This window comes from Nansenia antarctica, assembly GCF_963989245.1.
Source record: "Nansenia antarctica genome assembly, chromosome: 10".
Taxonomy (NCBI): domain Eukaryota; kingdom Metazoa; phylum Chordata; class Actinopteri; order Argentiniformes; family Microstomatidae; genus Nansenia; species Nansenia antarctica.
In genome coordinates this window covers 2,490,733-2,508,232 of record NC_137680.1, presented here as the reverse complement: position 1 = coordinate 2,508,232, position 17,500 = coordinate 2,490,733, and the positions used below count along the sequence as shown (strand labels likewise).

At 45.3% G+C, this 17,500-nt stretch overlaps 1 protein-coding gene across 1 annotated transcript in view; it reads left to right on the top strand.

Moving 5' to 3' along the window:
• Positions 1 to 5,108: 5,108 nt before the first annotated feature.
• Positions 5,109 to 17,500, top strand: part of LOC308166087 (CTP synthase 1-like) — a 13,498-nt gene continuing 1,106 nt past the window's right edge. Inside the window, exons 1-16 of the mRNA XM_080540331.1 lie at positions 5,109 to 5,243; positions 9,436 to 9,615; positions 10,153 to 10,323; positions 10,508 to 10,608; positions 11,103 to 11,219; positions 11,355 to 11,438; positions 11,702 to 11,782; positions 12,071 to 12,222; positions 13,638 to 13,770; positions 14,195 to 14,283; positions 15,166 to 15,260; positions 15,517 to 15,579; positions 15,713 to 15,756; positions 16,310 to 16,406; positions 16,893 to 16,948; positions 17,063 to 17,159. Coding sequence (XP_080396457.1) covers positions 9,450 to 9,615; positions 10,153 to 10,323; positions 10,508 to 10,608; positions 11,103 to 11,219; positions 11,355 to 11,438; positions 11,702 to 11,782; positions 12,071 to 12,222; positions 13,638 to 13,770; positions 14,195 to 14,283; positions 15,166 to 15,260; positions 15,517 to 15,579; positions 15,713 to 15,756; positions 16,310 to 16,406; positions 16,893 to 16,948; positions 17,063 to 17,159 — 1,546 coding nt within the window. The 5' untranslated portion in view covers positions 5,109 to 5,243; positions 9,436 to 9,449. The remainder of the gene's footprint in view (positions 5,244 to 9,435; positions 9,616 to 10,152; positions 10,324 to 10,507; positions 10,609 to 11,102; positions 11,220 to 11,354; positions 11,439 to 11,701; positions 11,783 to 12,070; positions 12,223 to 13,637; positions 13,771 to 14,194; positions 14,284 to 15,165; positions 15,261 to 15,516; positions 15,580 to 15,712; positions 15,757 to 16,309; positions 16,407 to 16,892; positions 16,949 to 17,062; positions 17,160 to 17,500) is intronic.

The window sequence follows — 17,500 nt, the reverse complement described above, 5'->3', positions numbered from 1 at the left end:
ATTCTCCCTTCCTCTCACGTTACTCTCACGCTAGAGCTTCTTAAGACCCCCTGTATCTATCCATACCACCAGTCAACAACGTTACCTCCACGTTGTTACATTACATGGTTGTCCAGAGTCTCACACTCACTCACACAGTGTCTCTCGAAACCACACCAGTGGTTCTGCGCGGGTCATGTTCGCAGCATTCCTAGATACATGTGACTCAAAGTGATACGGCCCAGGCCGTCAAGCCTTCCATTGTCCTCCACTCCCTCTCATAAACACTCCTCATGGAAGGCCTTTTTAGACCAGGGCTGGAGATACTGGGAGACAGAACCTCTATTGATAAGGGCCACCGAAATAGGGAAAAACTCCTCCATTGTACACTTTACTGTAGCTCCTTTGTGGGGGAAGTAATTCAGTGGAAAACGTCCTCATGAGGTTGTTGGGGAGATGTGATGAGTACAACCACCGCCATGAGAGTCTTCTATGGAGGGAAAACAAGAAGGGGAAGGGTTTGGAATTGGAACATTCTAGAACATTATCGTCATTATCACGCAATCACATTATGTCATATTGACATGACAGCACCTGAAGAGATTGCATTGGGCAGGCGGGCGCGTTAATATGGCACACACACGTTCTTCAATAGATTCGGGGGGGGAAAAAAAAAAATAGAAGCCATGAACACCAAGTCGTTTATGGATACCAATCAACTAAATGGGTTTTCAGTTGTTCATGTTCTATGACCTCCTTTTTGAAGTGCTCAACCAATCACACCTCTCCTGGCTTGTCAAGGACGTACCCCTGCACACTAACCAGCAGGAGTAAATTGAACAGCCTGTTGAAAATGTTTGAAGTGGACGTGAATAGCGGAATTAAGCGATAAAGGGGCTGCTTGTTTGGACGTCCCTCATCTGACTTGAGAGTGCCGTGTTCTAGCGGCGCTAATGCGGCGCGTCACATGGTGTCAGAGTACTTCCTGCCTGCCCTATTGATGCAGTCAACTGCTATAATGGTCCAATAGATCGATTATATTCAAAGTGTTCTAGATACAATCAGAAAATACATAGCCTGATCTATCATGGCATATAATATCCCATAACCCCAAACTCCCCAAACACATTACACACACAATTTAGCATGCACGGTCGGAGAGTTGACAAATGTGGCCCCTTAGTGTTCCTCTCTCTCTCTCTCTCTCTCTCTCTCTCTCTCTCTCTCTCTCTCTCTCTCTCTCTCTCTCTCTCTCTCTCTCTCTCTCTCTCTCTCTCTCTCTCTCTCTCTCTCTCTCTCTCTCTCTCTCTCTCTCTCTCTCTCTCTCAGTCCTCCTGCCTTTTGAGTAGGCATGTTGGTCTCTGAGGGGGGTGGACTCCAAAAAAGAGAGAGAGCATGTGTTTTAAATTAATCAATCCTTCTCATTTCCCCCCCCCCCCCCCTCTCTCTTCTAACCAGACAGGCCCTCCTGGAGGGGGGTCTGCGGCAAGAGAGAGAGAGAGAGAGAGAGGGGGGGGGGGGGGGAGAAAAAACACTGTCATCTGTTTTCATGGAGGTGGCAGAACAACCCTGGCAGTCCCTGGCTGTGTCTTGGCTCTGGAGTGAGAGAGCACTGAAGAGGAGGAGGAGGAGCAGGAGGGAGGAGGGGGGAGGAGGAGAGGGAGGAGAAGGAGAGGGAGGAGGAGAGGGAGGAGGAGGAACGAGGAGAGAGGAGGGGGAGGAGAAGGAGGAGGAGGAGGCCACATGCTACGAGCTGAACTAGGAACACACAGCAGTGGAGCCTGTGATATGTTGGCCTCCGCAATACACCAGGCAGCAGCTCACAGATGACAGTGCAGTCAGTGGCACACCGGGCGTTCATCCAGCAGCGAGGGAGTCTCTGTTTTATGAGACTTCTCTCTCTCTCTCTCTCTCTCTCTCTCTCTCTCTCTCTCTCTCTCTCTGAGCTCTCTCTCTGTCTCTCTCTCTGTCTCTCTCTCTCTGGTCTCTCTCTCTGTCTCTGTCTCTCTCTCTCTGTCTCTCTGTCTCTCTCTCTCTCTTTCTGTGTCTCTCTTTCTTTCTGTGTCTGTCTTACTCTCTCTCTCTCTGTGTGTGTCTCTCTCTCTCTCTCTCACTCTACCTCACCCCCCCAACCCTCTCTCCCTCCTTCCTCCTTCCTCTTGGCACCTTCTTCCTCTTGTACCACCCATTACTCTCTCACCCCCGTTGTCCTTCTCCCTCCTTTTTTTATCACTCTGTTATTTGCAGAGATAATCAAGTTAGATTCATTCCAGGCAGTGAGGGAGAGGACTTGCGTAAACGCAGACACACACAACAGACCAACGCCCATTCCAAATGACATTTGTTTTCCTAGTCAATTGTGGCTTTGGGCTGGGAGGTACTCTGCGGTAGGCTACTCAGACCCACACACACAGTCACTGTAAACAGTGTATTAACTGGGTTTAACTACATAATGGTGACAACCTCTATAGTCGACACTCTCTGCCCTCCCAAGAGGCCAGGGGAGCTGGGTTTGACACAGGCTGAGAAGTACCCGCTTTCATTGTGACATGGTTCTTACTTTGACTGGTGTCAAAACTCAAGTAGTTGAGTTCAAACGGTGTTACTGTTCATTCCTAGCCTGTCATTTCCTGCTGTAAAAAAAAAAAAAAACTGCTAAACCTTAACACTTGGTTCTATTATGCGAAAAATACTAAAAGGTAGAGGAAATGTTGACATCTTGCTAAAAGGTAGGTTACCTCTTATTTGGGATACATACACATATCTCAAAGCCTCAGGTTCAGTATTTATCCACTCCACCAAGCACATGAACATATATAAATATATAAAGGCATTAATAGCTAGAGAGCCTTCTTCTTTTCTTCCGAGTGGCTGATGGTTAAGTAATGCGTTGTGTCTAAACAGCCATCTGTGCTCCATTAGATCAATCAATCTCACATTCCAAAACTAGCAGCATTACTAAAGTGCAGCCTCGCCTCGCTACGCTTAGCTAGCGGCTAAGGCTAGCTATAATCATTCATAAATAATGTGGACGGGGACCCGGGGATGCTGGGGTAATGTTTCTTTGTCTGCCCCCATGTTCATGGTCTGCTGCAGCCACTTTACTCTCTGAGCGCTGAGACAACGTCCCCAGGCCCCCGGAGGTCTGCTGTGAGAGTGAACCATGCGCTGACCTTTGACCCAGCAACGCTGCCTTGCCAGAGTGGAGGTGGTTTAGTTTAGAGAACTCTGGTATGCAAAGTAAAAAAGGCCATAAGGCCACTATCCTCTACAGATAGTCACAAAACCGTTAATGGCACTGGGTTGATTTTATATCTTGTCATCTTCTTGAGTCTACGGACTCACAGAACTGTTTTTGACCTGCTCAAAGATTTTTGGCCTGGAGTTATTTTGGGCATTTTTAATCTGCTATTCATATCTCCCCCCCCCCCCCCCCCCCCATGCCTGGTTGGCCTGACTTCATCCACTCCCATAGAGTATTAGGGTGAGAGGAGGACACAGAAACACCAGTAGTTAAACAGTTCCAGACAATCATTAACAACAGAATGATGACTCGTAAGAATTTGAGAGAGAGGCAGAGGCAGCCATCAACTTCTGATATTTTCCCAAAGGCACTTTATTATTCCCACAGGTTTGGAATGCACAGCTGTATTAGCAACATCACAACTTCTTGTTTTCTGGCATTTCTACAAGAGAAAACTCTTGTAGAGTGGGGCGGCTGTGGCGCAGGAGGTAGAGTTGCTGTCTAATGATCGCAAGGTTAGCAGATCGGTAGTTCGAGCCCCGGCTGGCCACATGTCGAAGTGTCCTTGGGCAAGACACTGAACCCCAAATTGCTCCTAGTGAGCGGGCCGGCGCCTTGCATGGTAGCTTGCCGCCATTGGTGTGTGAATGTGTGTGTGAATGGGTGAATGAGAGACCGCTGTAAAGCGCTTTGGATAAAGGCATTATATAAGTGCAGTCCATTTACCATTTAGAAAACTGAGATTCTTTTGAGGTTCTGGAGGTTCTTAGAAAAAATGGTTCGGCTATCCTATATAACCCTTTTTCTCTAAGAACCTACATCCTACAAACTCTCTTAAATTCGGATAAAGGTGGAGTCACGGTCACCTGTGAGTTGAACCTCTGTATTATTTTAAGTGTGCCAACAGATAAGTTGAGGGACAGAGAGACACACACGCGAGACACGCTTCTTCACACCGGAGGTTAAAGCCAGGATGTGCTAAGTTGTCCGCTGTAATTGGAGGGAGCAGCTTATGAAAATGAGATGGCAGGGATGAGGGCTGTAATTAGATCACCATCATAGGCAGAAATAAATTAAAGTCCCCACTCTCATTACCGGGAGCTGAACTGGAGCAGTGGAGGGGAGAATGTGTGAACACGGAGGAGGGAACTTTAATATTGATTGTGATGTTATAACATTTGTGTTTCAGTTGAGAACGGTTAGGCTACACGTCATTTCTAGACCTAGGAGGCTATTGATGGCCTAGATGATTATGTCACCTGATACAGACAGTAGAGGCCTACTCTTTTGCCAGCCACACACAGACAGACACAATCTGTTATATTGGACAAGATAAGGATTAATGTGGTTATCTAATATGTCACAGCTTTGGTCATTACATTATTAAATTGTAAGTGATTTATACAAGTCTAGGCACAAGTGGCACAATCAATACAGAAGGTTCATTGATGAAACAATCACAATGGAACACATACGCCACCTGGTGGTCAGGTGACTGAATTATGAATATAGGCCAACCCGTTCTGAATTTACCTAATATATCCATTATACAAAATAACATTCTCTTGTTATAATATTCTCGAAAAATCATCATAATTTATCTTAATTTATAGTAGTTTACAAAGTGTACTACCGGTACTTCTTTATCTCTCCAAAAACATAAACAGTGACGTCAAAGAAATGGCCCCTTCGCGAGCGCCAACTGCGCAGCATTTGCGGCACAAGTTTGCATACCATCTGGATGGGCCTGAATGCGCAGTAATTGCACATGCGCAGAGGCCAATCCTAGTAGTATATGAGTCTACGCACTTATTTGCATCAACCAGCCATTGGTTAATCGACTCCGAGGTCTTCTTACCACAACACGTGTACCAACACTGGGATTAGAACCTGCGTGCTTATTGTGTTATTATAACCTACGCTAATACAGTCATATTTGTGGAAAGCTGATGGGCGTTTAAGAGATTAATTTTCCGGAGAATTGACCCGAAGATTGTATTCCGTCTATTGCTTTAATCAGGTGAGTTTTGATACACAGAAGGAGAGCTAGTGTGTTAGCCAATGTTAGCTCGCGCCTGCTAATTTATGTACTAACTACAGCATGTCCATGGTTCAACACAGCAAAGGTGACTCCTGTATGCAATGGCATAATGCAATGTAACATAATAATGTATTATGCATGTCAAATGCATGTATGATGTATAATCGCGTGTCATAGCCTACATCCATACATAGCCTACATACATACATACATACATACATACGGTACATACATACTTATGGCGCTTTTCCACCAGCGGCCCGGCTCGCTTCGGGTCGGTTCGGGTCGGTTCGGGTCGGCCCGCTTCGGCCCGCTTTTGAACAGTTCTGGTTTTCCACTATACACAACAGACCAGGAATGAGTAGGCGATAGTAGGCGGAGTTACGAGTCATAAAAGCGCGCCATGGTGGTGACGTATATTTTCACGAGACACAACACAGCCACAACAACAGCGACATGGAGGAACTTGAAGCTATCTTATACTTTTCCCTCGGCATGTGGTATATTATTAACCGTGATTTTTTGGGAGAGAAAGAGAAAGAGAGAGAGGAAGCTATGTACACATAATAAAGTCATGTTTTTTGAACCCTTAAAACCACTGCCTTCACTTGTCTGCTTTATGAACTGTAGTATCATTGTGTGCCGTGTTATTCACGGACAAACACGGTGCCCGGAGGCACCCTTTGCGGGTTAATAACTTCGGTTTACCGTGGGTTAGGATAACAATTCAAACGTGTCCGGATAGGGGAGAGGACAGGGAATCCAAAACCATTTGAATGGTGTCGATACGACACTGCTATCACCGTCGACACAGCGCGGAGCGAATTCCCTGTTAAAACTTTTCTCTCCCCCCGCTGTCAACGGGAGTTTCAACCAGCTGGCGTGGTGCTGCGAGCAGCAGCGGGTTCATTGAGTTTACGGTTAAAAGCATAACTTCTCGGGGTGTAAAGCACTCTCTCTATTTCGGGCTAAACTGTGCAGTGTAGCCGGCGTCCTGGTTCCTCCAGCAACCGGACACTTCCATAAATAACAACAAATATGTAATATGTAAATATGTATAATACCATGTTCATTGATAAAATGACGCCAGGGATGGAAAGGGGTGATGGCAGTTTTAGAAGGGGGATGATGAAGCTCTGGACTACGGAACGGCACAGCACAGCACAACGGGGGAAATGCGATAAGAATTATGTCAAAATGCAGCACCATCATGCACAGATCAGCCTTAAAACATGTAACGTTATATATATCGTTATACAGGGAGCGATGTATTTCTACGGAAAGGCTGATAGATTGTAGAATCTTCTTGTCGGTAAAACGATGGAATCAATCTATTGAGGATTGTGATCTTAAATGCGTTGTGTCATCTCAGGATAGATTAGGTGCACAGCATACACGATTTGACAAGGAAATAGGATGTTCAACACGGGTCGGAATCTCTATACTTGATTTATTACTATCTGCATTAGTCAAATACATGCTCACATCAAGTCATCCGTTCACTGCTGTCCATCAAAAATGGCACATCCATCAATAATATGACATAATAACAACTGCTCTGATTAGATTGCTTAAATTGTTTAATACATCAACGGGGGGAAAAGCGAGATGAACTCGCGAGTATCATGCTTCATTGAACGGAAAGTCCTATCTATCCCATTCAAAGTGTTTTAGCCTTCCCCCTTTCCACTGGTAATAAGGAATTGGCAAGAATAGATAGATATAAATAGATCAACATAATGCAGCACTATCATGCACAGATCAGCCTTAAAACATGTAACGTTAGATATATAACGGTGCGACGTATTTCTACGGAAAGGCTGACTGACGCGGGGCTCATTCAATCTCCGCGTTCGTTATAGATACGCTTGCAGCAGCGGGTGAACTCCCGGTTCATTGAGTTTAAGGTTAAAAGCATATCTTCTCCGGGTGTCAGCGCGGTGGTTAAGGGCTCAAAATGACCGTATACCGTATACCGATTCATTCAAAGGAGTATTGTGATTGTACCACCTCCATAGCCGGTGTTATTCACGGGCAAAGACGGTGCATAATAGCGATTTTTGTGTTATGCTTGTTGTAAATAAAAGTTCTATGATGCATTGAAATGACATTAAACTAAGATAATACGATGGTCAGCATAATTTTTCGAATCTTTATTAATAAGCTATTACAGAAACTGTAGTGACATTTTCCAAGAGCGAATGTGGTATTTAAAGATGGCGGTTAGAGGTGTACAGTGAACACAAACGATGACGATGTTGTGACGATTTCCATTGACCAATCAACGGTGTGCAGCGTCACACGTCACACGCAGCCTGGCAAAAAGGTTCCGGGTCTCAATTTGGTTCCTGGTATCGAAGGGTAGCTAAAGAAGCGACCCGAACCGACCCGAACCGACCCAGGCCGACAAATGGAAAAGCGCCAAAGAAGCAGGCCAGCCCGGGCTGACCCGGGTCAGCCCTCTAGTGGAAAAGCCCCAATACATACATACATGCATACATGCATACATACATGCATACATGCATACATACATACATACATACATACATACATACATGCATACATACATACATGCATACATACATACATAGCCTACATACATGCATGCATACATACATACATACTAGGGGTGCAACGGTTCTCGGTTTTTTTACGGACGGTACGGTTTGCGTTCCACGGCTCAATTCACTAGTGAACCGTGACGGTTTTCGGTTTTCGTTTTTTTTTTTTTTTTTTTTTTTTTTTTTTTTTTTTTTACCTTTATTTTACCAGGAAGTCACATTGAGATTAAAACCTCTTTTACAAGAGAGACCTGGCCAAGACAGGGTCAAAATAGTAGCTTAAAAAAACTGTTCAGATAACAAGACAGGACATAAGACAGTGGCAACAATACAATAGACAAACAATGGTAGGGGTATTTACAAGGTGATTAAAACATTGAGAAGTCTAACCAAAGCAGGTACAGCGAGCGGTGACCACATCCTTTAATCTACGCTTGAAGATACTTATGGAAATAAGGGCCTCTAATTTAAAAGTAGTCTGTAGGTCATTCCAAGACCAAGGGCCATAATAAGACAAGCTTGCCCTTCCAACATTGTTCATGATAAGTGGCACCTTGTATTGTAGCCATCTACGAGACCTGAGACCCGAGCCACTCGGTATAGGGATGAACTTCAGGCCCAGATAATTCGGTAAGAAGCCAGAGATGATTTTAAACACAAGAGTGTACCAGTGTTGGAGCCTTCTGACAGAAAGAGATGGCCATCCAACCAGACTATACAGTGTACAGTGATGGGTCCTGAAGGCACTATTGGTGATGTATCTTAGAACCGAATGATACAGGGGGTCTAGCTTGGATAAAGTGGACAGAGAAGCAAACCTATATACTGTATCACCATAATCCAATTGTGAAAGGAAAAGGGCGGAGACAAGACGTTTTCTGGAAGCCAAGGAAAAGCAAGATTTAAATCTATACAGGAAGCCCACTGTACGCTTAAGCTTTATGGCGAGAAGATCAATTTGGCCGCGTTCGTAAATTAGCTCTGAGAGCGCCGGAGCGTCCACGTGAATGCCTCGAACGCGGCCTTTGGTCAGAGGTCGAGTTGGTCTGGAACGTTTGTTTCTGAACCGAACCGTACCGAAAACCGTGACCCAAAATACCGAACCGTACCGAACCGTGGGCCAACTGAACCGTTGCACCCCTAATACATACATACATACATACATAGCCTACATACATACATACATACATGCAGGCACGCACACACACACACACACATACATACATACATACATGCATGCATGCATGCATACATACATATATACATGCATAGCCTACATACATACATATATACATACGTGCAATGTGCATACATACATTACATACATACATACATACATACATACATAGACTACATACATACATACATACATACATACATACATACATACATAGACTACATACATACATACATACATACATAGACTACATACATACATACATACATACATACATAGACTACATACATACATACATACATACATGCATACTGTACTCATGTTATTTCTAACAAGTAATCGGCTGCTCAAAACTGGTCAGACAAGTACAGTCATGGAGTTAGCAGGCTGGTAGTTGGTTGTCTAATGTTGCGTGTTCTCTGTTTCTGTCTAGTTTCACATGCCACTATGAAGTACATCCTGGTCACTGGCGGTGTCATATCTGGAATCGGCAAGGGCATCATTGCTAGCAGTGTGGGCACAATCCTCAAGTCATGTGGCTTGCATGTTACCGCCATCAAAATAGACCCCTACATCAACATTGATGCTGGTACCTTCTCACCTTATGAGCATGGTAAGTGATTTTTTTATGGTAAGAAGATGCTTATTTTCAATGCAAGTTTTGTGTTGGCTAATGCACATAGGCTAATGCACTATCTATCTATCCAATTAATTCTAGACGTCTTTCTACTATCCGCGGTGTCTTTTGGTGATTTTATGAGGTCTTGAATTTTGTTGGTATTTTTCTGAATTAGACTCTGTCCAAAGAGTTTGAGTCCTAAAAACGTTTAGTAAAAGTTCGTGAATTTATTAGTTTTAATAAAAAACAAAGATGAACCCGGAAATTCTGTTGTATGATAGTGGTCTAGTCTATTGCAAACTAAAACTGTTAAGTTAAAGGTGTCACTGATGTAAACGGTTACAGCTCGAAGTGGCGGTGAGGTCTGGAAAAATATTGACAAGGTCTTTAAAAAGTCTTAGAAAGGTATTGAAATTAACCTCAAGATTCCTGTATATACCCTGAGTAGGTAACATAGACACGGCTGTTCTAGTGTCAACTGTCACTTTCAAATTAACCTCCAGATTCCTGTACATACCCTGTTGTATCTAGGTGAAGTGTTTGTGTTAGACGACGGCGGAGAGGTCGACTTGGATTTAGGAAACTACGAACGCTTCCTGGACATCCGGCTCACCAAAGACAACAACCTGACTACCGGAAAGATCTACCAGTCAGTCATCAACAAGGAGAGGAGGGGAGACTACCTGGGCAAGACTGTACAGGGTGAGATACCCTGGGGTCCACAAGGCCACAAGCACAGAAAACTTTTTTTCAGTTTTTCATACTATTGGGCCTTTAAGACAACACTTGAGAATCTTATAGCGTGGCATCTCAGAGATTGTAAGGATTAGTGCTAGTATACAGCTTCTATGGTGCTGACATCTATCCTTTCTATCCCTTCTCTCAGTGGTGCCACACATCACAGATGCCATCCAGGAGTGGGTGATGAAGCAGGCCAAGATCTCAGTGGACGACGACGGGGTGGAGCCTCAAGTCTGTGTCATAGAGGTATGACGCATGACGCGACACTGTGTGCTTTGTGGGTCTGTCATTAGTGTTGAGTTCACCCATTCGGTTGTTAAGTCTGACGTCAAACGTGACGTTTAGCAATTTCAGGGTCCAAACCAGAAATTCCCCACACCAGAGTACCAGTGTACTACAGCGGTAGAATGACAGTTCAATCATTTTTTAGACTGGGATCTATTCATACAACAAGGGACACAGCAGCACTTTCCCGTTTTCCCATATTTGTCAGCGTCTTTGAGCCTCGGAAAAGCGCTATACAAATATAATGAATTATTATTATTATTACTGAGGCATTTCGAAGAGAGCACCTCAGCCAGCTTTGGACCCGGAAACACGTCACGACTTAATAACCGAATAGGAATCACTGATATGTCTGTGGTGTCCCCCTGTGTGCTGGGTTAAGCTGCTGTGTGGTTCTTGGGGGTCTGGTGTTGAGGTCTAAAGGCTGTGTCTGTCTTGGGTTACGTCTCCTCCAGTTGGGAGGGACGGTAGGGGACATAGAGAGCATGCCCTTCATCGAGGCCTTCAGGCAGTTCCAGTTTAAGGTGAAGAAGGAGAACTTCTGCAATATCCACGTCAGCCTCGTCCCCCAGGTGAGGTGTTTGATTCACAGGCGCGCGCGCGACACACACACACACACACACACACACACACACACACACACACACACACTGTCCTTAGAGTGGGTTAATGACACTGTGTATTAATGTATGTATTTGTGTCTCCAGCCCAACGCCACAGGAGAACAGAAGAGCAAGCCCACTCAGAACAGTGTCAGAGAGCTGAGAGGGTTAGGCCTGTCCCCAGACCTGGTGAGTTTACACACACACACACACACACACACACACACACACACACACACACTCACACACACACACAGACACAGACACAGACACACACACAGACACAGACACACTCACTCCATCCTGCCCTGGGACCCCACCCAGGGATCTCCAATCGTCTAGCTGGGATGTTGACTAGTGAATTCTATGAATGTGAATTCTACTCAGGAGTTCTATGAAAGTGGCCTGTGTTCCCTGGACACCTCAGTCAGTCTGTTTGTCTGTGTTCTCAGATCATGTGCCGCTGTTCACACCCCCTGGAGACCGCCGTCAAAGAGAAGATCTCCATGTTCTGCCACGTGGAGCCGACACAGGTAAAGCCCATCTGATCTCTATTGACAAGAGTTGTTAAAACAACTGGAACAGGGGGCGCTTAGGTGGCGTAGCGGGTTAAGCGCTGACCATGTAACTGCAGGGTCCCCGGTTCGATTCCGGCCCGGGGACATATCCTGCATGTCATCCCTCCTCTCTCTCTCACCCATCCTTCCTGTCTAAATCTTCACTGTATCTGTCAATAAAATGAAAAATATGAGTGGGACTGCCCCACTGAGAAAAAATAACGTAACAAAAGAATGTAAATCCTCCCGCCGCACCTCTCTCAGGTGATCTGCGTGCGTGACGTGTCGTCCATCTACAGAGTGCCCCTGCTGCTGGAGGACCAGGGTGTGGTGGGCTACCTCTGTCAGCGGCTGGACCTGCCCATCGAGATGAGGCCCAGGAAGATGCTCACCAAGTGGAAGGAGATGTCTGACAGGTGGGAACTTCCCGAGCGCAGCCTTGTGGGGCGGCTGTGGCGCAGGAGGTAGAGCCGCCGTCTAATGATCGCAAGGTTGGCAGATCGGCGGTTCGAGCCCCAGCTGGCCACATGTCGAAGTGTCCTTGGGCAAGACACTGAACCCCCAGTTGCTCCCAGTGAGCGGGCCGGCGCCTTGCATGGTAGCTTGCCGCCATTGGTGTGTGAATGTGTGTGTGAATGGGTGAATGAGAGGCCGTTGTAAAGCGCTTTGGATAAAGGCGCTATATAAGTCAGTCCATTTACCATTTACCTTCTAGGAGTCGTAACTCCCATTGGATTGGATTTGTTTACGGCCCAAAGTTCTCTTTATCAGTGACCATCGATCACCTAGCAACAGTTGAGTGTGACCCAAGTTTGCTATGACACTGTGGTGTTAACAAGCGGTACATTGCAATGATGTCTTTTGAACATAGCCAACACACCAAACACTCTTTTCACTAGATTATGTAGTAGTACAATAGGAGGCTCACCCTGTAATGTAACATGGTCTGAAATGTATTAAGTATTGAATTCCAAGATAAGCACTCCTCAAGGTTTATATGCCCTGGGCTCCACTGAACTCCTATAAGTGTGTATGTGATGTGGTTTGTAAACTTGCTCTGGCTTGTGTGTGCTTCTACGTTTTTGCTATGACTTCATGTGTCCCTGTCCCCTATGCACTGTTAGTGTTTGTTGCAGCCGCTTGTAATCACCTCAGCTTGCTTACTTGTGTTCTTTTGTCAAGTGTGATGTTGGGGTACCTTGTCTCAGCCACGTGTTCTTAGAATATTGAAATGTTTTTTGAAATTAATGACGTTACTTTTCAGGATGCCATGTTGCAACTGGCCGGGGACTTCAGCTGAAAATTAGCCGACTAGGCTAACGCTGCCTTTTTTAAATTTATTTGTTTTTCAGATTTTATCCCCTTTTTCACCCAATTTGGTATCCAATTGAACCCAACCTAGCATCCAATTATCCCCTGCCTATTGCGTAGGATCCGCCGCACGACCCCGTGGCCGGCAGCCCCAGAGGAGACCGCCAGGCAGACTAGCTGACTGGCTCCTCGAGCCCAGCACCGTTATTCCGGCACCCCGGGGGCGCTGTTGCGCGACGGATCCTTGTCCGGAAATAGTCCTATACCTCCCTTTGGGAGCGGCCGCTCAATATGCCGCTCCCTGTGTGCCCTGGCCATATCCGGGTCTGGCGAGACCGGGATTCGATCCCAGTCCCCGGTGGGCAGCTTGCACTAGTGGCTAGTGCTTAGACCGCTGCGCCACCGCGGGGCTCTAACGCTGCCTTTTTTACTGTATTTTATATGGTTCATGTATTTGGATTGTCCTCGATAAACTAATAAACTAAACTAAACTAAACTAAAACGCCTCTCCTCTGCGCAGGTCTGACAGGCTGCTGGAGCAGGTCTCTATAGCCTTGGTAGGGAAGTACACCAAGTTCCAGGACTCCTACGCCTCGGTCATCAAGGCCCTGGAGCACTCCGCCCTCGCCATCAGCCACAAACTAGCCATCAAGGTACAGGAACCTAAGTCACACGTTAATAATCCCCAGGGGTTCCCAAAACAATGTTGTCAATCAAAATGTCCTGTGGCCCCCCCAAACAACTTGAATGGAGGCTATGTCAACAACATAATCATGATGACGTGCATGTGTATTAATTGCTTGGATATGAACCCAAAAAACGATATACAATAAGCTACAGGAGACAATGTTTGTCTTCATAAAATGTTTTAATTATATTTTTTGGGGGGGGGACTCCAACTGCTGGGCTTGTGTGTCCATGCAGTCAACAGCCAGTAGCTGTGTTAGCAGCCAGACAGTTGGTTGCTAGCTGTGTTAGCAGCCAGACAGTTGGTTGTAGCGGGGGTCTAACAACACTGTGTGTCATGTCCAGTTGCCCCCCCCACCCCCCTATTGATCTGCTCTCTGCCTCCTGCAGTACATCGACTCTGCAGACCTCGAGACCAACACGCTGCAGAAGGAGCCGGTCAAATACCACGAGGCCTGGCAGAAACTCTGCAGCGCTGAGTGAGTAGCTGTATAGACACCTCAACACACACACACACACACACACACACACACACACACACACATGCATTACAGTACAGTGTTTCCTCCAGGAATAGTCACATTAGTGGCGGTCAGGGCAATCCTAGCGCGCGAATCCGCGTGCACGCGCGCTCAAAACAACGACGTAATTTCAACAAAAACTAGAGGGAGCGTGGCAAGAAAAATAAAAGCGTCGATGTTTTATATAGCAGGTGATCAAATACCAAGATATCCTGAAAATGGTTGGGGCTGACAATCGTAAATGTTGTATGTGTTCAATATTTACGACCAAACATCCTTGTGTGTGGGCAACTCCCGACAACTCCCGACTAGGGTTGCCAGATGGGCTCTGGGTTTTTTGGTGGAATTAGCGGTTTTAGACTGTGGTTAGGGTGGAAAATGTCAATCCCATCTGGCAACCCTGTTCGCAAGTCCAATTGTGAAGTGGATGGAATGTAGCCAATCAATAAGCGAGCTGACTTCTTCTTTTCGGATGGGAATATCGGCGCACACCACACACAATACAATCAAGGCTGTTCAATCCAAGAATTTTTTATCTTCATGTGTGGGGTCTATCTCAGATAAAAATTCTGTTAAGATTTTGAAAATCCTTATGTGTGTACCGGGCTTTAGTGGACTGAATCAATTAGTGGCGGAGAAAATTCATTCGTGGCGACCCGCCACGAATAAATGCATATAGAGGAAACACTGCAGTACCTGAATGATGTCTCACTTTTTCACAGTGTGGTGTTTTTTCTGCACCAAGGGAACTCATTATCAGACTATTGTTCTTCCCCCCTTCAGTGGATCAGTGTTGTAGCTGTGTGTTGTACTGTGTGCTGTCTCTTCTCATCCCCACAGCGGTGTGTTGGTACCCGGAGGCTTCGGCGTGCGAGGCACAGAGGGGAAGATCGAGGCTATTAGCTGGGCGAGGAAACAAAAGAAGCCATTTTTAGGTAAGAGAACTACTACAACAGATAGTTTTAGGTAACTGAACTTCAGATCGATGTGGCCATATGATATGATATGTGTCAACCTGGAACACATCCTACAATATAAACACAGAGATGTGATCAGAGTTCTGGAGTATAGTTCAAACTGATTCTATGTTCTTTTTTTTTTTACGTAACGCATTCGACGACGTTTGAACCAACTGTCAAAGCCAGTCACACTTGTCTCGCTTATCACTCTCTCTCTCTCTTCCTGTTGCAGGAGTGTGTTTGGGCATGCAGTTGGCAGTGTGTGAATTCGCACGCAACGTTCTTGGCTGGGAGGGTGAGTAAATCTCAGAGGGGGAAAAATGTCAGGTCCCACGTGTATGTGTTACATCATTCAACAAAGAAATGTTTACCGTCATGTCTGATGACGGACCTCAAAAAGCGATGATTGCGTTTGTGTGTTCTGACAGATGCCAACTCCACGGAGTTTGACCCTGATTCCAAGCACCCTGTGGTACGTATACCATATTATACAACAGTTAGTTCCGACCAAGTAATTTGATTGGACAAGAGGCATTCCATGAGTGCTGATATACAGTATAACACCACTGGGACTTTTAACTATAGGTATCACTCCGAAATAACCGTTAATATCAAATTAGCTAGCCTGCAGATGTTTGTGTTCAGGTTACTAGGCGACAGTCCAGTTGAGGAACAATTTTTTGTTGACGGAGCCAAAATAAATGATAAAATAAATAAACAAACAAATCATAATCTGTCACTTATTACTGTTAACTAATAAATCGCGCTGTAGAACTGTTGTATAAAAGCAATATCACACTCGAGGTCGTGCTGTTATACTGAATATCAGCACGGCTGTGATCATCTTCGGTACTCGGCCTGTGGCCTCGTACCTACGACCGAATCACAGCCGTGCTGATATTCAGTATAACACTCTCCCTCTCGTGTGATATTGCTTAAATATCCCACTCCATCTCTCTCTCTCTCTCACGTCATAAATCGTTGAGTTGACATGGAGGTTTGACATCGTCGTTTTTCTTCGGCAGGTGATTGACATGCCTGAGCACAACCCGGGGCAGATGGGAGGGACTATGAGGCTGGGGAAGAGGAGGACTATCTTCAAATCTAACACCAGCATTCTGAGTGAGCGACAGTTACAGGAAACGTTTTTTACATTTTTACATTTTTGGCATTTAGCAGATGCCTTATTCCAAAGTCCGACTTACAATCAATACATTTGAATACTAAGCAAGTGAATCATCAATCCACCAGTCGTAGCAGGAAGAGTAATCCAGCTCAGGCCCGGGGCCACTGATAGAAGGAAAAACCTTCTCCTATCACCTTTCTCTTTTATTTATTTTATTTTATTATTTTACACTGGAGAAACAGAGAAACAGTACAAGGGGGGTCAATAGAAGTTTTTAGGGACACAGTAGAGGGGAAAGCGGGTGTCTTTAGGAGACGCAGTGCTGAGGAGCAGAAGCTGTGGAGGAGCAGTTAAGGTGTAACCGTAACCTTGTAACCTTAACCTTAACACCTTATTCTGAGTGAGTGACAGTTACAGGAAACGGCTGAATGGTAGTCTCTCTCTGTCGGTTGGGTGTTTTCTAATGGTTTCTGTCCTTTCAGGAAAGCTTTACGGAGATGCAGACTACGTGGATGAGAGGCATAGACACCGCTTTGAGGTAACAGGCGCAAAAACGCTAACAGAGGAGCCGGCATCATGTTTGATTCTGATATGAATATGATGAAAATGGACTTAATTGATGAGAGATCTGTTCCACTCATCTCATCCACAGGTGAACCCTGAGCTGAGGCACCATTTTGAGGAGAAGGGGTTCCACTTCGTGGGTCAGGACACGGAGGGAGAGAGGATGGAGGTTATCGAACTGGATGGTGAGTTGATGCATGTTGGCCATGGAATATTAGATCTCCCCTGTCTCTGCTTCCTACAAATACTGAAATGCATTTTATTCATATTCCAGTACAGGAATTTAACTTTTTTTTTTCCTGTATTGAATTACAGCTAAAATGTATAGTTCAGCCAGAACCCGTATTGATCTGTAATACTCAGATTCAGATCACCTGGCTGTCTACCTGGCAGGGTTCCCACGGGTCCTTGAAATCCTTGAAAGTTTGTGAATTTGAGAAAAAAAAAATCAAGGTCTTAAAAGTTTTTGAAAATAGACATGGGTCATTAAAAGTGCTTGAATTCCTCTCTCTCTCTCTCTCTCTCT